General features: G+C 50.6%; 2 protein-coding genes and 1 pseudogene across 10 annotated transcripts; 2 read left to right on the top strand and 1 right to left on the bottom strand.

Moving 5' to 3' along the window:
* Positions 1-970: 970 nt before the first annotated feature.
* Positions 971-12,715, top strand: LOC102269969 (UL16-binding protein 3). Its single transcript, XM_070367031.1, is given in 6 exon segments — positions 971-1,137; positions 9,898-10,161; positions 10,399-10,674; positions 11,278-11,410; positions 12,594-12,611; positions 12,613-12,715. Coding segments are annotated over 6 exon segments (852 nt in total). The 5' UTR covers positions 971-1,064; the 3' UTR covers positions 12,701-12,715.
* LOC102274057 (tyrosine-protein kinase RYK-like) lies at positions 1,774-3,069 on the top strand (annotated as a pseudogene).
* Positions 10,752-26,498, bottom strand: LOC138987128 (retinoic acid early transcript 1E-like). 9 transcript variants are annotated; one of them, XR_011463549.1, is made up of 8 exons: positions 26,091-26,497; positions 25,063-25,243; positions 24,020-24,283; positions 23,497-23,778; positions 22,517-22,656; positions 14,340-14,516; positions 12,332-12,760; positions 10,752-10,884 (listed from the first exon to the last, which is right to left on the bottom strand). XR_011463549.1 is itself a non-coding variant. In XM_070367036.1 (6 exons), exons 2-5 carry the CDS (start codon positions 25,133-25,135, stop codon positions 22,547-22,549), a joined length of 729 nt encoding a protein of 242 aa, XP_070223137.1. In that variant the 5' UTR covers positions 25,136-25,243; positions 26,091-26,497; the 3' UTR covers positions 10,765-12,760; positions 22,517-22,546. The 9 variants fall into 9 exon arrangements, 6 of the variants coding, with proteins under 6 accessions (XP_070223137.1, XP_070223138.1, XP_070223136.1 ...); XR_011463548.1 differs by having other exon boundaries at positions 10,765-12,760; XR_011463550.1 differs by lacking the exon at positions 22,517-22,656 and having other exon boundaries at positions 10,765-12,760; positions 26,091-26,498.
* Between the last annotated feature and the right edge of the window lie 5 nt (positions 26,499-26,503).

Here is a 26,503-nt window from a genome sequence, read left to right on the forward strand (position 1 = left end):
ACCAGGGACGACCCTGAGTCAGAATGATTGGCCAGAGATGACCCAGAAACTAACTCCATCACCAAAGAACCTGAGACCACAAGCCATGTGGCAAAGCAGTTCTGCTGGGTTCCCTTACCCTGCTGCTCTCCGCCCTGTAGCCCCTTCCCAAAAAAGCCTCTTCCCTTGTCAGCATGTGTGTCTCCTGGAACAATTCATTTCCCAATGTTAGACAAAAGCCCACTCTCACACCCTGCACGGAGTCCCCCTTTCTGTAACAGATGGCGACTCTGGTGGGATTTCCTCACTGCGACTGATGCCCTGACCATTCAGGTACTTAGGGACAAGCTTGTCCGCTGACTGACCCGACCCAGGGGCCCGAACAAGAATTTTCTTTTGTTCCTTGTCTCCTCCCAACTCAGATGACTGGCCTGAGTGCCCCCGATCTGATAAGGGACAAGAGACTTAAGACTGATAAGGTGAGGAACAAGAAGAGCCTTAAGTTCAGTGGCTCAGTCGTCTCCGACTCTTTGCGACCCCGTGGACTGCAAACCCATCACCAACTCCCGGATTTTACTCAAACTCGTGTCCATCGAGTCGGTGATGCCTTCCAACTATCTCATCCTCTGTCGTCCCCTGCTCCTACCGTCTTTAATCCTTCCCAGCATCAGGGTCTTTTCCAGTGACGCCCCTTCTTTCGCATCAGGTGGCCAAAGTATTGTCGTTTCAGCCTCAGTAACAAGACCTAGGCGGTCTCCAATCACCTGCAAGTGGCGCACTACGTAAGCAGGTGGGCAGGCGAGCACACTGGGGAGGCCGGGCTAGAGAGCAAGTGAGCTGTTAATAGAGCCCCGCCCAGCCCCGGCAGTGGGCTAGCCGGAAAAGATCGCGGGTTACTAGTAGGTGGCAGCCTGCACTCCTGCAAAATTGAAACCTGTCAGCGGAGGGCTCCAAGGCCAGGCAGTCCTGGGAGTCTTGTTCAGCGGGAGGTCCACACCTCAGCTGTGGGCTAGCGGGAGAGGATCGCGGGTTCTGGCTTGGCAGCCTCGCACTCCTGCAAAGGGATCCAGGTGGCAAAGGGAGAGATGGGTGGCTTCAAGACCAGTCTTGGTTTCCTCGTTTTGCTTCCAATTGTTTTGTTCAGCGGAACGTCCAGCGGTGAGTTCGGGGATGACCCTACGCGGAGCGTGGCGGGGGAACGCGAGGAGGTTTAATGGGTTATGAGCGGTAAAGGGGATGGGGGTGGTGTCCCCGGGGTTTCGCGAAACTTTTTACAGGGTGGCGCTGCCGCCCCCACCTCTTTCCCTTCCCTGGCCCATTTAGTCCTCGGAGGCTCCTCCCGGCTTCTTGCTGGTACTCCGGGCCAGAACAGGGTTGACTTGGGTGAAGTAGTAATGTCGGGAATTTGGGAAGTGACGCTGGGAAAAGAGGGGTCCGCAACGCGGCAGGAAATAGGGTTGAAACCCCCAAGGGTCCAGACCGCCCCTGGAAGTGGGAGCCCTGGAGCCGGGCGGTTTGGGGCCAGTCGGGCATCCCGCGAATAGACCCAGACCCGCCCCGAAAAGCACGCCTTCCCGCCCCGACCTGTGCAACAGAGACCCTTCTGGTCCCTACATCTCCCGGCCCTTGAAGGACCAGCGCTCTTTCCCGGCTGTAAGTTATAAACGCAGAGCGGACCCTGGTGCCCAGGAAGCGGCGGCGGCGGCGCACTCCCTGCTGAAACGTGCTTGAGTGCTCCTGTCCGAGCCCTGGCTGCTGGCTCCAGCCCGGGCCCCGGCCCCAGGGCTCTGCGTCATGGCTCCACCCCGCCCCGGGCTCCACCCCGGCCTCCGGGCTCCACCCTCAGCCACCGGGCTCCGCGGCACGGCTCCACCCCCGCTCTCCGGGCTCCACCCTCGGCCACCAGGCTCCGCGGCACGGCTCCACCCCCGGTCCCCGGGCTCCACTCTCGGCCACCAGGCTCCGCGGCACGGCTCCACCCCCGGTCCCAGGGCTCCACCCCCGGTCCCCTGGCTCCTCAGCAAGGCTCCACCTCCGGCGCCGGGCTCCATCCCCGGTCCCCGGGCTCCACCCTTGGCCACCAGGCTCCGCGGCACGGCTCAACCCCCGGCCCCAGGGCTCCACCCCCGGCCCCCGGGCCTCACCCAGGACCCCGGGGGCCGGTGCGAGCCTCTTCCTGAGCAGGGACCAGGTGCCTCGGCTCATTGGTCTAGATGCAGAACTTTATATATTAGAGAAGTGGCCTTGTTGGGCACTACGTCTATCCTTTAACCCAGCGAAACAGATGTCCTGCCTTTCACTTGGCCTGCAGAGTCCAAGTTGAATATAAGCAGGTTTCCAAGTAGACAATTTCGTGGACCTGCCCCAGGTCGGCATTTCTGCTTGATGGGGGTGGGGCGTTCGAGGGGCACGGGGTGGGGGATTTCCACGCACTATATCGGCTCTAGCTTTCCTTTTCTGCAAAGTAGATGATGAGGTTGTGATACTAAATGCAGCTCAACTTGACAGTAAATTCTTCAAAACTTCCCTTCTTCAAAAATTTGAAAGGAAGGAAAATGTGCTACAAAAAACTTCGGTCTTAGACAAAGCCACTAGCAGAACTATTTATGATCCTGTTCATGCAGCTCCAGCTACTTCTACCCGTGTGTTTTATATCACCGCAGGGGTTTGCCGTGCAGTTATATTTCTTGTAGTAATAATATTAGCTGTTTTGCACCTTCATAGTATGACAAGAATTGAACTGGAAGACAGCATCAGTGTCCAGTAGTTCCCAAGGGTTGTCTCAGCCATGTCCCAGATGACTCAGTATCTGTGAGGAGACACACCCAACAATAGTACTTCCATCCCGTTATCCTACCTTGTGGGTGGGTAGAGGAGTGTCTTGAGAAGTGCCCCTCTTTTGGAGGCCAGAGCTAAGGTGAAGGATATCGAAATATCCAAGGAGAGGATAACTCTATCCACGGAAAGGATGTACTCCAAGAAGGTAGTTTAGGGCGTATTTTCCATGGGATTTATGTAGATGGAAAATATCCAAATAAAAAACAGCAATCATTTGTAAAAACAGAGATTAAGCTTCTGAAATTCAGGTGACAATGATATTCACTGAACATTGCAAGCTATGAGATCTTCATCACAGAAATCTTCTCCTATTTCCCTTATGTGTATAGAAAAAAGAGAAAAGCCCTCATGATATTGCCTTACACGAATTGGGAGAATCATAAATAGTTTTCACAGCATTGCAAATTGTGTGTCTCTGTGTGTATTAGTCAGTCCTGTCCGGCTCTTGCCACCTCATCTACTGTAGCCCGCCAAGCTCTTCTGTCCGAGGAATTCTTCAGGCAAGAATAATGGAGTGGGTGGCCATTCCCTTCTCCAGGTGATCTTTCTGACCCAGGGGTCAAACTCGGGTCTTCTGAATTGCAGGCAGATTCTTCACTGTCTGAGCCACCAGGGAAGCCTGCAGCACAAATTAGTAGAGGCCAGTAATCCTCAGGCAATTTCTCAACAGGACCTGGTCCACAAGGTCAGATTGCCTGTGGAATGGATTACCTGGTCAGAAGAGAAGTCCTCCACAAAGACCTGGCTGCTAGGAGCTCTGCCATTGATGACAACCTCAAGTTAAGAGTACAGATAGCCCCTCTCCAGAATCTTGTTCCCCATGGACTCTCACTGTGTGGGGGACAATGAAAAAGTGGGATCGATGGATGGCTCATGAACGTCTGGTTAAGAATGAGGTCTCCGGACTTCCCTGGTAATCCAGTCGCTAAGAATCCACACTCCCAATGAAAGGGCCTGGTTCGATCCTTGGTCAGGGAACTGGATCCCGCATGCTACAACTAAGAAGTCAGCATGTTGCAACTAAGAGTCTTCATGCTGCAAAAAGGTCCCAAGTGCCACAACTTAGACCCAATACAGCCAAAAAAAGATAGATATGAAAAAAATAATGTTTTTTAGTTCTCCAGTGCTAGTGATGTGTGGGCCTTCAGAGTGATAGTGTAGGAGCTCATGGCTCTGGGTCAAATACCCTACACGGATGTCGACTCTTTAGAGATATGAAAGAAGGTCATCAAATAGCCCAGCCTATCAACTGTCCTGATGAACCATTTGCTGTGATGGCTTGTGCTGGGCCTTAGATTTGGAGGAGAAGCCCAGTTCCAGCAGCTGGCCCAGTGTCTCACAGGGTTCCATGCAGCCCTGGGGGTCTGTGTCTGACTGTCCTCTCACAGTCCCCCAGCATCAGGGGGACGGTGCCTGCTGAGGCCCACGTGGAGCCGGCCAGTCACATACATCACCCAGCACCGCAGAAGCACATTGTCTTCCAGAACACTGTGCCTTAGGAATGCCATAGCATCTGAACTTTCTAAGACAGACTTAATGATGTGGAATATTTTCTAGATATCACTTTCTTTAGGTTGAACTGAAAATGTTTGTATAAATTTTTTGACCAAGAAAGTTTTAAACAGTGTTATAAAATAAATAGTTTTTAAAATTGTTTCAACACAAATACTTGGACTAGCTTAGTGCCAAGTGCTTTTTAGTTTTTACTTCATCAAAGTAATGTAGTTGATTCACCCTTGAATGTGCTGGGCTTAGTTGCTCAGTCGTGTCTGACTCTTTGCGACCCCATGGACTATACAGTCCCTGGAATTCTCCAGGGTTGAATACTAGAATGGGTAGCCTTTCCCTTCTCTAGGGGATCTTCCCAACCCAGGGATCGAACCCAGGTCTTCCACATTGCAGGTGGATTCTTTACCATCTAAGGCACCAGGGAAGCTCAAGAATACTGGAGTGGGTAGCCTCTCCCTTTTCCAGGAGATCTTTCTGACTCAGGAATTGCACTGGGGTCTCCTGCATTGCAGGTGGATTCATTACCTGCTGAGCCACCAGGGAAACTCTTAAGTTTCTTTCTTCTTCTTCTTTTTTTAAATATTTATCACTAGTCTTGGGAATTATTTGTCTATAAGATAGAATACTTTGTCTTAGAAAAAGAAAAATGAAAAAATGCTGTTGCCTTGTACAGGAAAAGGTAGTATTGGAGGAAGAAAACTTAAAAGCTAGAAGGAAAAAAAAAAGAAAAATGCAATAGAAATAGAAACTACTCTTTCATGAAAAATTGCCTTTTAAATTTTTTTTTAAATAAAGAGGAGTTCTGCCTTCTTACTTTGGGGAAAGTAGGAGTGGAATTCACTGAAACATCTTAAATTTGGCAGATCCTAGCATATGGCACCCCACTCCAGTACTCTTGCCTGGAAAATCCCATGGATAGAGGAGCCTGGTAGGCTGCAGTCCATGGGGTCGCTAAGAGTTGGACACAACTGGGAGACTTCACTTTCACTTTCATGCATTGGAGAAGGACATGGCAACCCACTCCAGTGTTCTTGCCTGGAGAATCCCAGGGACGGGGGAGCCTGGTGGGCTGTCGTCTATGGGGTTGCACAGAGTCAGACACGACTGAAGCGACTTAGCAGCAGCAGCATTTCTCAGAGCCAGAAGTGGATTTGGGGCAGGTCAATAGTAAACAATGGTGATTTTATTTATTTTTACTTTCTGGAAAAGGAGGATAACACAGTTCCAGAAGGTACACTCATGGTTTAAGGTTAAGAATCCCTTTTACTGCACCTAGAACAGTGCTATGCACAGAATGGGTGCCTGAGTTTTGTTGGGTAAAAAAAAAAAGTAAACAGATTTTGTGCTTATCTTCAAGGCTGGCTTAAGTATAAAATGGATTTTTAAACACACTTGAAAAAATTAAAGAATTCAGTTTATTAAAAAAAAAATTACATATGCATCGTGAGGAAGGCTCTCAATGCCTAGCCATTGATCAGCGCGTCCCTGGAGTCAAAGCTCCTCCCACACAGTTCAGGCCGTTACTAATTGAAGCTGGTTATGACCCAGATCCTACCACTGGTGAAGTTAATAAGTGATGGAAAAGGAGAAGCTGGTTTGTTCAGGAGCCCTGGGAAATAGTGACCTAATGTTCTCAGACCGCCTCTAAGTTTCCAGGTTAGAAAGGGAGCAGAGGTGGCTGCTGTGGGGCACATCAGCGTCTTGAGCACAGTCAGGGTGGTTGGCACAAGGCGAATGTTTGAGCACCACCAAGCTTATGGTTTCAACAAGTCTGGGGGTCTACGTGCTTGCCACCAGCAGTTTTTCTGTGCTGGGGGTCTGCTTCCTGTGGAAACAACTTGAGGCTTGTGTCAGCTCTTTGTTATCTTTCAGGGAACTGGTAATTTCATGACACTGCTATGTGGCTGGTCACAGTCTAAATTGTTACCAGTTTCCCAGCACAAGGAGTATTCCTTTCTCCATCTTCACATGTTCTAATCCTTAACTCGTAAACCACTGTTTTGAGACTCACAGGAGGCCTGGCTGACTGAAACTTTTCTACAAACAAGAGGCAGACAGAGACCATGGGGGGAGGGGTGGGGAGGTCTTTCCCACTAAGGCGCCCTTGAGCCGTTTTGGTTACGAGACCATTTATTTCCCATTTGTCCATGGTCCCAAGAAGCCCAGGGCCTCCAACAGCTAGTTGGAGAAAGTCTAAACATGCCCTCTCTCAACTGGCATCTTATCCCTCTGTCTGATAACTCACCCAACAAACCCCCCCACACCTGGCCCCGAGGACCTAACTTAGGAGGGACGGGAACAGGGTTTCCCAGAGTGTGACACAGGGCTCGAGGGTGAGGCTGGGCATCCCCACTTCTACCCTTTGGTCCCACATTCATAGTGTCTAGGAATTGGGACAGCAGCAGCCTATAATGGTTATTGATTAAGGTAGGAGTTGACAGATTTTTTTCTACAGAAGATAGTAAATCTCAAGGTCTCTTTAGGCAATTTGGTATCTGTCTCTGGGTGCAAAAGGAGCTTCCATGTTTGTGGAGCAGCAGGAGCCAAATATAATGTGTAAATCAACTGAGAACCAGACTTGTCCACTGTCCTGGTTTCTGACCCCAGTAATGAGTGACCCATCCCATAGAGAATCATCCAAGAGCTGCCTCAGTTGTCTGTTTATGAACCAGAAACTTACCGTGTCCTGCCTTGTAGCTTCTGGTGGTGGGACTGTGATAGGAGTGTGGATCTGGCTGTTATGGGCTAATGCACCCCCTCTGCTATAGTCTGGCTTCCTTGGTTCAAGGAGCCATAGGGGGCACTGCATGAAGCCACAGGTGTGAGCATACCTGTATCAACTCTGGTGTCAGGCCTAGGTGACCTGCTGGCACATCTTATTTGTTCCCTGTAGCCCTGGTTATGCCAAGCCACATAATCACTTCTATCCTATGACGGCTGGCCTATCTGAACTAATGGTTGGGGTTGGTGAACCCAGATCATGATGGGCAACTCTGACATTCCATGACCAGAGGCCTCATCTCTGCCAGGCCCCAGGACCATACCAGGAGCCGCACTGAATGGTATGGGCTTTCTCACTGCAAGTGGTATGTCCTTTCTTCAGGACACCAGGAGTCTGTGTTGTGAGCCTCCAAGTAAAATGCCACCTACAGCATGTAGCACCTTTCTGAACACAGGAAGCTATGATGTCACCGGTTCTGTTGGGTCATCTGCCCAAGAAGCAGGTCCAGCCACACTCATCATTCATCAATTGTGACTGCCTTTGTGCCAGGACAGGAGTTGCAGCAGAGACCTAGGGTCTTGAAGCCTGGAATGTGTCATATGTACCATTAGAGGGAACCTAGGACCTCAGTGGTAATTCAGTGGAGATAAGATAGGGACCACAGCTCTGCAGGCCTAGGGAGAGTGTAGGTTGGTACTCGTTTTCATTATTTCCTCCAGGAGATGATACTGTCTCCATGTACTATCGGGGGATGGGGAGTCAGGGTGAGAAGAATGAATGTGGAATCCACGACTATGGTACCTCACCCATGGTAGTTTACTAACAACACAGACTGTGCATTCGTGTCAGAAGCCCAGGACGTGTGCAATGGACACTGAGTGGATCTGTGGACCCAGAGATAACCACTGTCAGCAGGACCTGGCACAGGTGTCTATTAATTGCCTGGTCCTTGGAGCATCGCTTCACAGCATGGGGGCCATGATCATGCTACTGTTCCTGTGCGTGGTGTTAGTAACACACTGGGTCTAATGAATGTGGGAGTAGTTTCTACTTCTGCACTTCCAGTTCAGTTCAGTTCATTCACTCAGTCGTGTCCGACTCTTTGCGACCCCATGGACTGCAGCCTGCCAGGCTTCCCTGTCCATCACCAACTCCCAGAGTCATGTCCATCGCATCGGTGATGCCATCCAACCATCTCATCCTCTGTCGTCCCCTTCTCCTCTATCCTTCAATCTTTCCCAGCATCAGGGTCTTTTCCAATGAGTCAGTTCTTCACATCAGGTGGCCAAAGTATTGGAGTTAGTTGCCCCAGTAAATAACCGTGTGGCTCATCGGGAGAGTATGGAAGGACTTCTGCACTTGCTGTGGTGATGAAAGGGCCCTCCTCACTGGGACGTGGCTTCTTTCTCTGGTGATGCCTTCTGAGAAGTAGCTCAGTTCTGGAGATTTTGGTAGGGATGTTTGGTAGGGATGGCTGCTTTCAGCTTACTGATCATCCAGTCTTGTGTTTGTCTCTCCTTGTTTTCTGTCTCTCAATCAAGCAGTTTGCATCCAGGTTCACTGACCATCTCTCTGCCTCTAGGATCACCCTGTGCTATGAACCAGCATTGTACTCTCTGCAGTCAGGCCCTGGCTGGCATTGGGACTCTCTAATCACTTTCAGCTTCCCTGATAGCTCAGTTGGTAAAGAATCCACCTGCAACACAGGAAACCCCAGTTTGATTCCTGGGTCTGGAAGATCCGCTGGAGAAGGGATAGGCTAGCCACTCCAGTATCCTTGGGCTTCCCTTGTGGCTCAGCTGGTAAAGAATCCGCCTGCAACGTGGGAGACCTGGGTTCGATCCCTGGATTGGGAAGATCCTCTGGAGAAGGGAAAGGCTACCCACTGCAGTATTCTGGCCTGGAGAATTCCATGGACTGTATAGTCCATGGGGGTCACAAGAGTGAGACACGACTGACTGACTTTCACTAATGACTTTGACCATTGTACCAACTTTGCTCCTGACATACAGTACTCCACCTGGAATCTGATCTTTCCCCATTTTCCAGCCCTGTTCCTGCCGGAAGCCCACAGGAACACAGTCTCCTATCACCATCCCTGATTTCCACAAAAGTCATCCTTGAGCTATTGGAGATGCTTCTCATCCATGCTTTCCTCTCAGGCTCCATAGAATCCATCAGGCTTTCCCATGGCGCCTGGTGGCCTGCACACTTTCCTGCCCTTTCATACTGTGTCTGCCCTGGCAGATTCACTTCTCTGAGCCTTTGATCCCCTCCTCTACCACCTGCCTCGGAAGTTCTGGATTTTCTCTTTCATGCCATGTGGGCCAGGCCTTTCTCCAGGCTTCCAAGACCCATCCTAATGGGAGATCAGCAGTGTCTCCCCGGCCTTGCTAAGTCCTGTGACCCCTAGTTGTGAACTCTCCCTTCTCCAACTTGGGGTTCTGTGCTCACCCGTCCCCTCTTTGCCCCTCTCCCTGTCATCCTGCTTCCTCAGGAGCATCCCCACAGGCTCCCCATCTCTCACAGGACATGGGGTTAGATTCTGACAGTCCTCTGTCATCTAGGCTTTTCCTGCATAGCAGCCTGGCACGTCTCTGCAAAGGTTATTATGCTGAGAACTGACCTGGTGGACAAGGGGACACACCCAGGATGTGTGAAATTTGCCAGGCAGGGGACTCCTCCTTCTCCACAAGGAGAGGAGGGGCACTGGCTGTGTGGTGTGTGTTGTGGGGTGTCATTGCTCTGTCAGCCCAGCCCTGCACTTTACTCTGCTCTCACATAAATGGGGGAAGGGGCCTCAGGGTCTTTTTCCCCAACCTCACCCTCACTGTGTTTTGCCTTCACAGACGCTCATTCTCTTTCCTATAATGTCACCATCGATCCTCAGCCCAGAGATGGTCAGCCATGGTGTGAGGTTCAAGGAGAAGTTGATCAAAAGGTCTTTCTCTCCTATGACTGTGGTAGAGCTAAGATCAAGTACATGAGTCCATTGGGAGAGGAAGTGAAAAGTATGAACGCTTGGGAAACACAGACTGACACACTCAGAGACATTGGAGACTTGCTCAAGGAGCAGATGCCTGACGTTACACCGGAGAAACACATAGACGAGGGTGAGTTAGAAAGTCCAAATGCAGGAGGAGTAGACTGGGGGCTTAGCTGCATCCACTGTTTTCAGGTAAAAAAAAAAAAATTGGATATTGTCCTTCCCTAGTAGTCCAATGGAAAGAGCAGCTGTTGCAGGAGAGACCAGGGCCAGATTAGCTGGGCCCAGGGGAGGTGGACCCAGGTTGGGCAAAGAATCTCTCAAGCTCAGAGGCTGAGCTCTTTCTTTTCCTCGGTGGGGTCAGGCCCTCTGACCCTGCAGGCCAGGATGACATGCTGGCGTGAAGACAACGGACACACCAGTGCATCCTGGGAGTTTGGCTTCAATGGACAACTGTGCCTCCTCTTTGATTCGGAGAATGGACACTGGACAATGGTTCATTCTAAAGGGAGGTGGATGAAAGAGAAGTGGGAGAATGACAGAGCTGTGATGGAGTTCTTCAAGAAGGTCTCCATGGGAGACTGTCAGCGCTGGTATCAGGATTTCTTGCTGCGCTGGGAGAAAATGTTGAAGACCGCGGGTAAGTGAGAAGAGTAGGAGAAAGTGGTAGTTCTCTCATGGTGACATGGACCCCCCCTCTCTGTGTGTGTGAAAATGATCTGTCAGAGGTGAGCTGTCCTGGGAGAACAATGGCCCGGGATGCTCTGTCATCCTCCTTCCTCTTCCAGCTCCTGACGTCTCTCCTCACAGCACAGGCCTTTGGACGAGTGAACATGGATTCCCACGGATCCTAAAAATGAGAACATCTCTGTGATCCCAATCTCTTTCTTACTGTTCCCTCTTTCCAGAATCTTCTTTTAGATGTCACCAATCCTACTTCTGGAAAAGTGTCAATACCACCCCTGCTGTCAGCTCCTGAGGACTCCATCCTCAGGTCACCGTCTCTGATGTCACAGCAGGACTGAGTGGCTGTGTTGGAAACCTTGCTCCCCCATTAGCTGTCAGAGCCCCGTGAGGACTGGGCTCCTCCCTTCCCCCCATCTCACCTGAGGACCTATCACAGTGGCCTCCATGTGATGTGTGTAAACTCTCTGCACAGTAGGGGTACCTGAGTCAGGGGGGTGAGCAGGCATCTGCCGAGCTTGGGGTCTGGACCAGGGCTTCACTCTTACTCTCCTTGCAGCATCACCGACCACGGGACCCTCTACAATGCAGCCCATGGCCCCAGACAGCAGTTACATCGCCTGGATCGCCACCGGGGTTCTCGCCAGTTTAGTCATAATCATCGTTTTAGCCTATATCCATTACAAGAACAGGTACTGAGGGCAGAATTCAGAGGGAAGGCAGGGGCACAGGGCCTGGTGTGAGGCCAGGGAAGGTGAATCCCAGCCAACCCCTGCCCCTCACTGAACCTCCTCATCCTGGAAATGAGCCAGTGAATAAGACCCCATATCACCTGAGAGCAGAATTCGGGCAAGATCAGGCCTCAGTCCTGAAAGGTCCTCATGTCAGATGCCAATGGGAAGTGAGGGGTGGCTGGGGCACGGGAAGGCCGAGGGCCTATTGATGCTTAAAGGGTTCAGCCAAGTCCCCTGACTGAGCACAGACTGCTGGCTGGCAGGGCCCCCGGTAGGTGGTGTGAGAACAGCAGGCACTCAGGGAGAGGGCAGGACTCATGGGGGCTGAGAGCAGCAGGGGGCTCCACATGATGTGTCAGCGGGGAGGGGACCCACCCAGGGGCCAAGATGAGAGGGGCCGGGCTCTCATCCCAGGAGGAAGGAGTGGGAAGGCCTTTGCAGACTCAACTCCAAAGGCCTGTTCTCACAGGAAGTGGCCTGGGTCATGCAGGTAAGGCAGGAGCCCCACAGCAGAGACGGGGGAAGGACTGAGGCCAGGCCTGTGCTCTTGGAGCAGCAGCAGTTCTGACTCAGTGTGGCCTGCAGGTCACCAGCCTCCTGGGGACCCAGAGCCTCTATCACTGAGCGGCCCTGCCTTGAGCAGAGGTGCCTGGGGATGGTGGGCCTGAGCTGGGGTGGAGGCGCCCAGCTGGGGGGACCAGGAAGAGATGGGGGGCAGGGAACCTGGTCCTGAGAGCTCTGTGTGCTGCTGGCTCAGAGACTGGAGGGGAGCAAAGGATGGAGGTTTGCCTGCAGCCCCCAAGGCTGTCAGGAAGCAAAGACCCTCCTCCAGGGACCTGCTCCCTGGTCCTTTAGGCCCCCCTCAGGGAGGATCCAGACCTGAGTAAAGGGAGCCAATTGATTCCTCACTGGCTCCAGTCCCGAGCCTAAGCAGGCGGTGTCAGAGCCTGGGGTGACTCTGTGATGCAGGAAGGAAAAAGGAGATGACAAGAAGCTGCTGGGCCTGGGGTGGAGGTGGGGGTGGAGGACATAGGAGCCCCTCAGTGAGGGCGGGGCTGGAGGGGGCCTGGGTAGGGGCAGCCCCAAGAAGGTGACAGGAGTTCCTCAGCCTCCTGGACCAAGGCCTCTTTCTTTTCTGCAGGCGACGGTGCTCCCAGGAAGCGCGACAGGTGCCTCTCTCCTGCTCTTCACTTTAGATCCAGGACATCAGACCCCATGAATCCTGAGTCTGTTTTCCGGTTACAGTGACACAGTAGATGCATCATCTCATGGGCTTTATCACATTTGGGGAAATCCTACTCAGTGTCTCTAAAAAAAAAAACAGAAACAATTTATTTTGCCACTTTGTCCTGGTGCTAAGTGATGGAATTTCTACACTGAAATGCTCAAGTCCTTGAAGAAATCTCCACAAACAGGACATTTTTCATCATATTCTAGTTTGTGGATAATTAGACTCTGCCTCGTGACCTCGTTCTTGCAAATGATATTGCAAGAAAAATACCATCTGCTATTACAGGACTCAGGGATTGTTTCTGTGTCTGGAGAAATCACCTCAGCCTATTTTCAATAGAACAAAGTTTTATTTATGACTGTTTCCCTTAATAATTTATCATGCCTAGTCGCTGTGTTAGTCGCTCAGTCATGTCCAACTCTTTTGACCCCGTGATCTGTAGCCCGCCAGGCTCCTCTGTCCATGGGATTCTCCAGGCAAGAACACTGAAGTGGGTTGCTGTTTCCTTCTCAGGGGACGTCTCCAACTCAGGGATTGAACCCACGTCTCCTGTGTCTCCTGCCTTGACAGTGGATTCTTTACCATCTGAGCCACTGGGGAAGCCTATTTATTATGCTAGTGCTATTTAAATAAAAATCTCAGTACTCCAGGAAACTTGAAGTATTTAAGATTTTTGTTTTCTAACCCCAAGAGAGGTCATGACGTGTCACCCTTTGTCCATCTTGTGGGATTCGATGTCCCTGGCGATTCTGAGGACACATGGTCTGAGAGGACACGTGCACCCTGTGTTCACGGCAGCGCTGCTCACAGTAGCCGGGACCTGGAAGCCACCTACACGTCACCCACAGATGAATGGGCAAAGAAGATGTGGGACATATACACAGGGCAGTATTTCTCAGCCTCAGAAAGAATGAAACAATGCCCTATGCAGCAACATGGATGGACCTGGAGAGTGTCATATTGAACGACATACGTCAGACGGAGGAGCAGAAACACCTTCTGAGGTCCTTCACACTCAGAATCCAAAACGTCGTGATACAAGTGCTCTTACTTACAAACCAGAAAGAGACTCACAGACTTAGAGAATGAATTTATGGTTGCAGGGGGAAAGGATGAGGGGAAGGGATAGTTAGGGAGTCTGGGATCAACATGCACACACTGATTTATTTAAAATGGATAACCAGCAAGGACCTACTGTATAGCACATAGAACTCTGCTCAATGTCATGTGGCAGCCTGGGTGGGGATGGGAGGGGAGTTGGGGAAGAAAAGATGCATGTATGGAAGTGAAAGTGAAAGAAGGTTAGTTACACAGTCATGTCGGACTCTTTGGGATCCCATGGACTGTAAGCTGCCAGCTCGTCTGTTCATGGAAATCTTCAGGCAAGGGATACTGGAGTGGATTGCCATTTTCTTCTCCAGGGGATCTTCCTGACCTGGGGATCGAACCCGGGTCTCTTGTATTGCAGGCAAATTCTTTACCAACTGAGCCACCAGGGAAGATAGAGACATGTATGTGTATGTTAAATCCCTAGCCTAGCTTCTTTGTATTGCTCATTCAGGACGCCTGCACTCCTTTCTGGGTGTATATTTCTGCCTTGCTTCCCTCTTAAATAAACGAACTCTTTCTGTATGTCTCCAGTAATAACTTTGGTACCTGTTTTTACAGTTTTTGCCTCCTTCAGTTCAGTTCAGTTCAGTCGCTCAGTCCTGTCCGAATTTTTGTGACCCCATGGACTGCAGCACGCCAGGCTTCCCTGTCCATCATCAAGTCCCGGAGCCTACTCAGACTCATAGACTTTTCAGTATGGCCATTCTGATCAGTGTGAGGTTCCTTGAAGGGGGAAGGAGAATAAATGTCAGAGAATGAGCAGTAAGAGCTAAAGCGTCTCGGCCCCAGGATCCAGGACACCTCCTGGGCAACAAGGACAGCCTTCAGGAGACAGAGCAGGTGGGTGTGCGCAGGCCTCTCATAGCAGTGGCTCCTCTTGTTGCAAAGCACCGGCTCTAGTTTGCCTGGGCTTCCAAAGCACATGGGTTTAGTCGTCCTGTGGCATGTGGGATCTTCCCTGACCAGGGATCAAACCTGTGTCCCCTGCATTGGCAGGAGAATTCCTATCACTGTCCCACCAGAAAGCCCCTGCCACATCTTCTTTATCCATTCATTTTTCGATTGTCATTTGTTGCTTCTATGGTGTCTCAATAGCTCAGACCGTAAAGAATCTGCCTACTATGCGGGAGACCTGGGTTCAGTCCCTGTGTTGGGAAGCTCCCCTGGGGAGGGCATGGCAACCCACTCCAGTATTCATGCCTGGAGAATCCCACGGACAGAGGAGCCTGGTGGGCCACAGTCCATGAGGTTGCAAAGAGTTGAACACGACTGAGCTACTAAGCACACACACATTCTCCTTCCCCTGGTGGTGTCTAGGCCCTGGTTCCCACCTCTTACCCTGGGCCCACAATTCTCCAGCTGAACGGCCTCAGGTTCTGAGTCCTTGCCCCATGTCTCCCCCAGGGTCTGGGTCTGTTCTGAGCAGGCCTTCAAGGCATTAATTTTCCTCCAAGAGAAGCAAGGATTTGGGCCTGTTATTGTCATAATGAAGGAAAATCTGTTTCTCCAATGCCTCTGTGGAGCCTCCATCTCACATCAGGGCTGGAGTGACAATGAAGTTGTAGCCAAGTTAAGTGTCTGTGAGAGAACTCAGGTACTAGCTGGCATGGGGAGTGCTGGCTCACTCTTCATGTGCCCCACAAAATTCATCTGTTGCAACTTTGGCCCTGAATGTGATGGTATCAGAAGATGGGTGTGTGGGAAATGATTGATGTGTTCCTTTCAATTCAGTTCAGTCTCAGTCATGTCTGACTCTTTGTGGCCTTGTGGACTGCAGCACGCCAGGCTTCCCTTTCCATCACCAAATCCTGGAGCTTGGTCAAACTCATGTCCACTGAGTTGGTGATGCTTTTTAACCATCTCATCCTCTGTAGTTCCCTTCTCCTCCTGCCTTCAATCTTTCCCAGCATCAGAGTCTTTTCCAATGAGTTCTTCACATCAGGTGGCCAAAGTATTGAAACTTCTGCTTCAGCATCATTCCTTCCAATGAATAATCAGGAATGATTTCTTTTAGAATTGACTGGTTTGATCTCCTTGCAGTCCAAGGGACTCTCAAGACTCTTCTCCAACACCACAGTTCAAAAGCATCAATTCTTTAGCACTCAGCTTTCTTTATGGTCCAACTCTCACACCTATACATGACTACTGGAAAAACCATAGCTTTGACTAGATGAACCTTTGTCACCAAATAATGTCTTTGCTGTTTAATATGCTATCTAGGTTGGTCATAGCTTTTCTTCCAAGGAGCAAGCATCTTTTAATTTCAAGGCTACAGTCACCATCTGCAATGAGTTTGGAGGCCAAGGAAATAAAGTCTGTCACTGTTTCCATTGTTTCCCCATCTATTTGCCATGAAGTAATGGGACCAGATGCCATGATCTTTATTTTCTGAATGTTGAGTTTTAAGCCAGCTTTTTTACTCTCCTCTTTCACTTTCATCAAGAGGCTCTTTTCTTCCTCTTTCCTTTCTGCTGTGAGGGTGGTGTTGTCTGTGTATCTGAGGTTATTGATATCTCTCCTGGCAGTCTTGATTCCAGCTTGTGCTTCTTCCAGCCAAGCATGTAGCATGATGTACTCTGCATATAAGTTAAGTAAGCAGGGTGACAATATACAGCCTTGACGTACTCCTTTCCCAATTTGGAACCAGTCTGTTGTTCCATGTCTGGTTCTAACTGCTGCTTCTTGACCTGCATACAGATTTCTCAGGAGGCAGATAAGGTGGTCTGGTATTCCCATCTCTTTAAGAATTTAGCAGAGTTTGTTGTGATCCACACAGTCAAAATAATGGGTGAGAACCATTGTAGAAAATGACCCTGTGTTCCCTCCACCCTTCCACAAGGTGAGTGCACCGTGAGAAGACAGCCCTCTGTGAACCAGACATCTTCCAGTGCCTTGATCTTGGACTTGCCAGATTCCAGAACCATGGGGAAAACTTTCCTGTTGTTTATAAGCCACCCAATGTATGGTTACTTGTTATAGCAATCCCATGGGACTAAGACAGGGAGGAAGGGAGCTCTCAAAAGCCTGGTGTCTAAGACACGGGGTTCAAGTCCCCTGAAAGGCAGGACAGGCAGAGTGGACCCCAGACTTAGTGTCTTTCCACCCTTCCCCCATCCTCACTGGTGTCTCCATTTAACCCCTGATGTTCTGTAGCCACTATGGCTGAGGACTTCCCCAGGGTACATGCTGATGCCAGTACAGTAGCCCTAACAAACATTGGGGAGAGGAATCAGCTACATGGAAAGGAGAGTGCCAAGGGCAGGACATGTGAAGAAAAATATGTGACCCTGTCTGAATCCCGCAGTTAACAACCCTAGATGAAAAAACAAACCATCCCGTGGAAAGTAGTGGTAAGTATTAGGGCGACCTCTTCAGGACAGCAGGGAGGGCTTAGCAAGGTGGGTATTGGCTCCAGGGTTTCCTGGAGGGGGGCCAAGGGGTGGTGTGGGAGGGGTGGGGTGGAGTGTGGTTGGGGTGGAGAGGTAAAGGGAGAGGGAGGGGGGAGGGTGGGGGAGGGAGGGTAGGTTGCATTTAAAAGCTGCTGGGGAGTAGTCTCCAAGGTCACAGCTCAGGCTCCCAAGTCCCCACTTTTCTGTTGAAGCTGCTTCTGCTCCCTCTGGACAGAGCCCAGGACACATGGGCCATGAGTGTCTGAGGGTGGGTCCGGGGGTCTTGCCATGCAGGCTCCTGGCTCCCCAGCTGAGCTACTGGACAGATCTGGGAACACCTGTGATGAGCGGTAAGAGATGAGGGAAGGTGGGGAGAAGGGCGAGGTGGGGAGGAAGGAGTTGGGGACAGTGAGGAGTCTGGGCCTGGAGAGGTGGGAGGGGCGTGGTGGAGAGGGTTGGGTCCCCTCCTCCACCTGTGGGCCCCCACAAGAGTCCCTCCCCCTGAGCTTAGTAGGCAGGGAGGGATTGAAGGGAATCCTATTGCTCAGAGGCTCCAAAGTGAAAGTCACTCAGTCAGGTCCAACTGTACAGTCCATGGAATTCTCCAGGCCAGAATACTGGAGTGGGTAGCCTTTCTCTTCTCCAGGGGATCGTCCTGACCCAGGAGTCGAACTGGGGTCTCCTGCATTCCAGGTGGATTCTTTACCAACTGAGCTATCAGGGAAGTCCCAGGCTGACTAAAAACTGAGGGAGAGAATGCAGTTCAGCCCCTGGGCCTGGGGGAGGCATCAGCTGGTGAAGGCAGCCCCAGTTGACACCTGTCACAAGGCAGATATTCTTGTGTGGTGTTTCAAGCTAAAAAAAGAAAGTACATGATAGGGGGTATCAGCTTCTTCCCTGTCCCTGCCAGTTTTTGGTTCCCTTGGAGCCTTGGGGTCCAGGCCAGAGGGTCCAGGCCCAGAGAAAGGGAGAAGCTGGGGAGCCAGTCACCACTGAGGCCTCTTCAGCAACAGTCCTGACACACTGCTCACCCCACACTCTCCATGCACACCTGTCTTCCCACACTTCAGCCCCCACAGTTACACACACAAGCCCCCTCGCCCTCACACTGCCCTCCATCACCCACAGCCCAGCCTGACTCTCCAGCCTCCCACACAGCCCCCTCACACACACGTGTTCCCCACATAGGCTTCATGCTTCTCACTTACACTCCTTCCACCCTTGTGCACGTCACCCTTCCTGAAATTTTCCATGCAGGTCTCCTCACACCCCCTTCCCTCTGTGCACCCCCCATCCCCTACCCCCCACACACTTTCTTTCACACACAAGTGCCTGCTTGCCTGCCCCACTGGCTCTCCACTCTCTGCAAAGTCACACCGCGTTCCCTTCCCTCAGGGACCCTGGCTTCCTCACACTGTCTGTACACACTGCTTCACACAAATTCCACACAGAAGGCTCCCGTCTACTTCCACTGCCATCCAGAAACTTTCCCCTCACAGCCATTTCCCTTCACTCTCTTCCTCCTCTCTGGGTCCCCCAGGGCATCCCCCTCCGGGCCCTCTGCATATGCATACTGTCTTCTCCCCTTCTGTCCCAGGCTCAGCTGTCCACAGTCACACACATACACACACATCAAGGTTCCCAACATTCTCACACACCAGTTGTGGCCGCTCCCCACACATCCAACACACTCTTTCCAGCATTCCCTCCCTCTCTTCACATTCACCTTCCTATCACAAATTAGTGGCACTGCCCCCCACACACCTAAGTAGGAAATGGCAACCACTCCAGTATTCTTGCCTGGAGAATCCCATGGACAGAGGAACCTGGAGGGCTACAGCGCACAGGGTCGCAAAGAGGCAGACATGACTGAGCACCTAACACAATCACTCCTCTCTTCTGCCCTCCTCCTCTCATGCATACCCTCTGTGTCTCTCTCTCTCTCACACACACACACACAGTCACACTGACCAGTTCTCCCCAAGATACTGGGCCTTCCAGCTGCCGCAAAGCCACACACAGCTCGGGGTGGTTCTGGGAAGGGGCTGGCTGCCAGGACTCTGCCCCAGGGCCGAGCAGGAATTTTAGGTCTCTGTCTGGGTCCTACCTGGAAACGTGCTGTCTCCTTTTTAATGCCCCAGCCCCATATCTAAAACTACTCAGCAAACGTGCTCCTATTTGCATACAGCCCCGAGCCTGCACGAACAGTCACCTTCCATGCGTTGATCAACCTAAAATGAACGTTTGTGTGTTGTGCTAAATAGAAATCCTCTTTTAGTTACAGGATCAGCCAGTTCTCCCGCTGTCACGTATTGAGCAGTGTACCCTTCGCTGGTATTTCTTTCCTCGTCTACTAGGTGTCACATTTCTAGACGTCCCTGGGTCTGTTTCTTGGCTCTTTTCTAAAACTGCTCTCTTGCCTTCCTTCTTGCTCACCAGTTCCCTTTGTGCTGGGAATGCAGCCTAAGCCCCTGCAAGCTTGGTTGGGACAGTGAAGTCTTTATAAAAATTACCACAAACTCTATGGCTTGAAACAACCAAAATTTATTCTTTCAAGATTGTGAGGGTTAGAAGTCTGAAATCAAGCTGTCAGTAGGGTCCTCTCTGAAGGCTCTAAGGAAGGCTCCATCTTTTCTCTTCCTGACTACTGGTGACTGCATGGAGAAGGAAATGGCAACCCACTCCAGTATTCTTGCTTGCAGAATCGCCATGGACAGAGGAACCTGGTGGGCTGCAGTCCATGGCGGCGCAAAGAGTCGGACACGACTGAGGTACTATGCACAGCACTGGTGCTTGCCAGAAACCCTTGGCAGTGCGTAGCCCCAGTGTCTGTTTCTGTCCTTCCATGACGCTCGTGTGTCTTGTTTTCCTATATCCGTCTCTTCTTTGCGTGTCCACATTTCTTTCAAGGCGTGCCTCCTGGTAAAGGCACCAGTCTTTGGATTAGAGCCCAACCTAATCCACCCTGACCTCACCTTGGTTGGATTACATCTGCACACACCCTATTTCCAGGTGAGGTCTCCTTCACCTAATGGTAGGACTTCAACACATTTGAGCCCCTAAAATAAAGGAGTTTCAATAAACATTCATGTGATTCTCACTGGGCAAAAAAGGTACAATGTATAATTGAATTCTCTGCATCACTGAATATATTCCTGACAGGAGAAAACTTCAAGTTTGTCTAGACATGAGTGAAAACTGAAAGGTTAAAATTTTTTCCAATGTTGTCTTCTTCTCGTCCTGGTATGAATGTATGAGCTCAAACATCTTCTTTGTTTGAGCATTGTTTTTAGGTGTTTCTGAGGTCAGCAGTGTTCTCTGTTAGCCAGTTCAGTGCAGTCGCCCTTTCTAAGTGGGAAATATTAATCCAAGAGTTCATTCTCTTCAGTTTTGTTGTGCATGAGCTAGTTTAGAGCACCTGATAAGGGTCCATCTAGGTTGTGGAGAGTCCTTTAAATAATATCTTTTCCAGTATGCATAATTTCCTGGTTGCAAGTCATGGAACATCTAATCTTCATCCATAAATTATTGAGGTAGGATTTAGAATCAAGCTTAGAATGTCTTTTTAATAATTTGATTAGGGCTTCCCTGGTGGCTCATTGGTAATGAATCTGCCCACCAATGCAGGAGACACGAGTTCAGTCCCTGTCAGGGAAGATCCCACATGTTGTGAAATAACTAAGCTCATGGGCCACAAATCCTGAGGCTGTGCCCTGGAGCCTGGGCACTGCAGCTACTGAGCCTGTGTGCCTCAGCTACTGAAGCCCACAGCCTAGAGCCTGCACTCTGCTACGAGAAGAGTCATCACAGTGAGCTGCTCTTGCACCGTAACGAGAGAGCAGCAAGTAGAGAATGCCCGCACACAGCAATGAAGACCCAGCACAGCCAAAAATAAATACATCTTAAAAACAATTCAGTTAAATTTCACAATAATGTAACACAACAAATAGGAGTACCACAGCATATATATTCTTTTGTGTCCAGCACTTGCCTCTCAAATCCTTTTTATGAGGCATCTATGGTTTTACTGCGGTAATGTATTCTTTATTTATTGTGTTATAGTGTTCCATTCCTGGCTATATCACACTTTATCCTTTCCTCTGTCCTGGATACATTTTTATGCATTAACATGTTAGTATGTTAATACATATATTAATCTATGTGATAATTCAACTGGTAGCCTCATACTTTTGTGTCATGACATCTAGGCAGTTAGCACTTGATTGCGGTTTCTGCATATGTATTAGTCTGCTAGGTCTCTAAAGAAAAGCTATTTTTTCTATACTCAGAACACCAAATATGACACCAAAATGTGGGTTTTAGAAACTCTGATCCAGGAACCAGGACTCCGACCAAACATACACCTCCTATTGTACCACAACACAGACTATAACCACACACCACCAGCCGAGTGGTTTCAACAAGTCTTCCTGGAGGTGAGGATTTCATCACATGAATTAAGAAGAACATTCAGCCCATAAAAGCATGCGGTAACTTAACTATACATGAAAGTGAGTGTGAACACCTAAATTATGTCTCATTAAATCACACAGTATATCCCTAATGCATTATCTTCTTAACAGAATTAAAAAATGCCAACCCCCCCCCACCCCAATTTCACCCCACATGAAGGCAAGTCTGATGGAAAGAATAGCATTGGAAGTTTTAACTGATTGTGAGCAAATGTTTGACTTTTGCAAATCCTGAAAATGACCAAGTCAATACATCTTAAGGGCCCATCAACAGTCGTGGAAAGTGAAGGAATTCTTAAGCATAGGCTTTTTTAGCTTCTTGTTAAACCTCACTCTGAGTAGAAGGTAGTATATTAGATCAACAGCCAGACTGTCATCAAGGGTCAGTTTTTGCCACCCAGAGTTGGTTTAACATTGTACCTTCTCATAGTCCAGGGAGAAACATCCAGATGATGGAATAGCTGTTGGAACATTGGGGAAAATGTTGAGCTAGATAATGCTACCATCAGAAAACAAAAGGTTTTTTTCATCCAAGGGCTGGGAAAGCCTGAGTAAGATCTCAGGACAACACCCCACCCCACCACGTCTACATCTTGTACCCGGGGCCCCCAAAGGAGAAGACACTTGTCTTCATCCCCACTCCCACTGCACTGTCCTGCTGCCCACACCAGCCTCTTCTACCCCAGCAACAGAGTGGTTCCCAACCCTACAGGGAAGTGTGGGGGCCCAAGACAGAGACAGAACATCATCTTGGTAAAGATGGGTCCAGTGGACAGGGGCTTGGTGAAACCCGTGGCTCACCTCTCCCAAGTCCTGACCAGAACAAACCTGCCTAGGAGCCAGAGGCCGGCTGGCTTCTCACCTGCTGTGGTCCCTGATTTCTTCATAATATTCATGACGATGAAGCAATTAGAACTAACTGGGTGATGATCAATAGGATAATGCAAGAGACCAATCGGATGGATGCAGACTGGCTGATATCTGGGGCCATTATTATTGGTTCTAAAACGAAAAAGCAAAAGCCTTGTCAAATCTAAGAATACACCTTCCTCAGCACGTGCTGTCCTTAGCACATGTTCCCCATATAGTTACTGACTCACGTGAAGCCACTCTTCAGGTCCGGGTATGGAAAGATTAATGGGCTTGTGCTCTGTCTTCGTGGAGCTAATATTTCTCCTGAGTTGTGTTAGTCACTCAGTCATGTCCGACTCTTTTGTGAGCTCATGGACTATAGCCAACCAGGCTCCTCTGTCCCTGGGATTCTCCAGGCAAGAATACTGGAGTGGGTTGCCATTTCCTACTCCAGGGGATCTTCCCAATCCAGGGATTGAACCCAGGTCTCCTGCCTTGCAGGCAGATTCTTTACCGTCTGAGTCACTGAGACAGCAAATGTCCATCTGATTATCTTTCAGGTGGACATGTTTACTATGAGGAGTCCTTTTTGAGGAGGACACAATTGGGGACACTTAATTCTGTCTGGGAAGGGATAAGGGCTTCATTAAGTGACATTTGAGTTGGTTAAAGGATCAGTACGACAGGCGGGAGAGAAGGCCTGGAAACATAATGCATATATAGGTTTGGGGACCATCGAGCAGTGCCTGGGGTCTTGGTTAATGAGGAAGGGGGCTCCTATGCTGAGGGAGGTGGGTTGGGAAAGGAGGATGCTGGCCAGTTCAGTGCTATGCCCATCACTGACTCTCCAGACAGGAAGCCCACCAAGAGATGAGTCACTCCATCCATCATCACATTTTCAATTACACTAACATATGTGCTCATATCCACACATGAAGGCACTAGACCTTTGAAGAGAGCTGCCACCTCCCCCACGTCCCACTCAGTTACCTGTGGGCTCTGGGACCAGCATCTTCTCCCAGTGTTTCAGGAATTCCCTAAGCCAGTAACTGCAGTCTCCTGTTGAAATGGTCCTGAAATACTCTGCCAGTTCCTGGTTGTTCTCCCACTCCTCCTTGATGCCTGTGGCTCCAGGATCGATGACTGTCCAGGTTATGCTCATGGTGTCAAGGAGAAGAGCTGTCCGTCCATTGAGGCTGAAGTGCAAGGATGCACCAGAGCATTGCTCAGCTTCACGTTGACAACACAGCTTTACCTGCAGGGTGGGAGGACCTGTGCCCCCCACACACAATGAATCATCCTGGACTCTCCACAGTCCATCCTCCCCAGTCACTCAAGTGTGTCTGCACATCTAGGGGCTCGTGATCTTCTGACCATGACCTGCCCCATTTTACCCATCAGGTCCACCGGGTCTCTAAGGCTGGATCCTGTTCAGTCCTTTCACAGGAATGCCCTCCCTGCATGCACTCTTTCTCTTGCTGTCTCCAGCTCCCCACCCCCTTCCCATACTTACCCCTCATCTCATTTTTGTCCAGTTTGATGACAGGCAGGACCATCCTGAGCTCTCTTCCTGCTTCTACCAGCGTTTGGCTTATTTCAGTCCATGCTTTCGTGTCGTTTACCTCCTTTCCCAGGAAACCCAAAGGTTTGACCTTGTTGCTGGCACTGTCATACCAGAGGAAAGGCTTTGTGTCCACGGAGCCCTGGACTTGACACCAGAGCTGGCCAGGTCTGGACTGAGATTTGACAGTGAGGTCAAGGCACAGAGAGTGGGCATCTGTGAGAGAAAACCACAGGTATGGCTGGGAGTTTCCTCCTCCAGGGCCTGGTTGCAGAGGGAGGGGTCTCTATCCCAGACCCCCGCCTCTGCTGTATCCTCAGTCCTACCTCACCTTTAACTGTCTGAGCTTTAGTTAAACATTTTGATGCCACCGTGGATCTTTTCTGTCCATATGCTATTAGCAGGAAGATTTATCTGATATATGGTGGCTCAGGCAGTAAAGAATCTGCCTGCAATGCAGGAGACCCAGGTTCGATCCCTGGAGAAGGAAATGGCAATCCACTCCAGTATTCTTGCCTGGAGAATGGACAGAGGAGCCTACAGAGTCCGTAGGGTGGCAAGAAGTTGGACACACCTAAGTGACTAAGTATGCACATGCCAGCTTGTGAGGCAGCAAAAACAGAAGACAGTGTCTGGTTTCTAGAGACTTAAAATCTATCTGAACAGATAAGACTTTCAACAGAATGGGGAGAAGGATGCCATAGGACACATGCCACATTCACGATGGGTCCCTAGTCATCAGGAAAGTTTTACTGGAGTAGGAGGTAGGACTTGCCAGGAGAGGGAAAGCTGCTACAGGAGCACAAGCCCAGGCACTATGCCTTGGGTGGGGTCCTGGAAGGCAGGGTGTCACCTCCTGGGCAGCCAGTCCAACTAAACCACACCCTCACCATCCTAAGAGCAGGTGGACAGGGGCCCACCAGGGTGGAGCTCCTTCCCTCCCCATTGTGTCATGTCCCCCTCACCCACCAGAGCCCCAGATCCAGGACACTCACTGCCCAGAGTCTTCCTGGCTTCTATCAGCAGCAGTATCAGCAAAAGATGACCTGCGGTTTGTGCCAGTGACATTCCTCCCTGCAGTTTTAGGAGAGTGACCAGCAAAAGGTAGCCTGGGGTGTGTCTATACCTCTGTCTCCTGGCACCGCCCAAAGTCTTCAGTCCTAGACTGAGGAAGCCCTGTTGAAAAACAAGAAAAATAACACTTATACCCAGGAAGTATTTCTTAAGTTTCAAATGTAATTACTCATTAAAAAAAAAATACTAATGACATTACAAAGCCAAATTCACTTTGAATAACTATCCTCTCTCCAAAACAGCCCTTTTCTGGTGTGAGCAAGAAAAGCCCACGTTCTGTTGGCTCTTCTGCTCATTCCTTGAACCACTTCCTGCTCTAATCTTTCTTTGAACTCCTTCCTCCCTCACCCCCACCCCACAGCCGCTGCCATCTCCTGCTCAGTTATCCCTTCTTTTCTCCTACATCCACTTTCCATCCTAACCTCTCAAACCTTCTCTGTAATGATAACGATTCACTACATGTTAGTCACTCAGTCGTGTCCGACTCTTTGCGACCCCATGGGCTGTAGCCCGCCAGGCTACTCTGTGCATGGGATTCTCCAGGCAAGAATACTGGAGTGGGTTGTCATTCCCTTCTGTTAATCAAACCAGCAGCGGCCGACCCCACCAGGTCTGTCATATCGGAGGAGGGTGTACAACAGAGTCCAATAGTCCTGTTGGAGCCGAGCTCCAGAACAGCCGGGAATTTATTATCCTTTGCTCACCCGCAAGTGGCAAAGTCCTCCCAGGGCCCCGAGGAGCAAGCTCACCGCAAAACATTGACGGATTTTCCCGAGTCAAGCAGCAGCGGCCCCCTCCCGCCTTTCCCAACCCCCTCCCCTGCGCTACCCGTCTCCAGCACGACATCAGCAGCGCAGGTGGCTCAACTCCGCGGTCTCCGGGCTGGTGGCTTCGGGGTGGCGAGAGAAGACAGAACATTTGCGGGGGCCCGTCCTGGGTTCGCACTCACCGCCCATTCCTTCTCCGCACCCGGCTCCTGCGATCGGCGGGGCGCGGTCCTCGCCTGCCCGGTCCAGCCAAGGTCGCTTTCGAGCAGGTTGAAACCCCGAGAGAACAACCACAAGAGAAATCCTGAAACTCTCCTCGGGGTTTTCACTTTGAATCGCTCTTTCGAATCTCGGCCCGACACCTCGAGGCCCCGGCTCGGGGGAAGCTCGGCCGGCGGCGTTCGGAGAGGCGTCGCTGGAGCGGGGATCCCCGGGCGGGCGCCGAAGAGGGGCCCCGGGCCGAGGTGCTGCGCTCGGGGGACGGCGCCCCTGGAGGGCCGCCCGGTCGATGAGTGAGTCTTTGTAAGGAAGTGCCCAGGGTTGCGGGGTGATGACGAGGCTCTTTCCGGTTGTCAGTCTGGGCGCCGCCGCGGTG

This window comes from Bos mutus, unplaced genomic scaffold (assembly GCF_027580195.1).
Source record: "Bos mutus isolate GX-2022 unplaced genomic scaffold, NWIPB_WYAK_1.1 CTG733, whole genome shotgun sequence".
Taxonomy (NCBI): Eukaryota; Metazoa; Chordata; class Mammalia; order Artiodactyla; family Bovidae; genus Bos; species Bos mutus.

Excerpts from the sequence above, each read along its gene's own strand:
- LOC138987128 (XM_070367036.1), bottom strand. The coding sequence starts at position 25,135 with ATGTCACTGGCACAAACCGCAGGTCATCTTTTGCTGATACTGCTGCTG. Across the intron at positions 23,779-24,019 it reads GGACAAAAATGAGATGAGGG|GTCCTCCCACCCTGCAGGTA; the intron begins GTAAGTATGGGA and ends TGGGGGGCACAG. Across the intron at positions 22,657-23,496 it reads GCTGGTCCCAGAGCCCACAG|AACCAATAATAATGGCCCCA; the intron begins GTAACTGAGTGG and ends TTTTCGTTTTAG.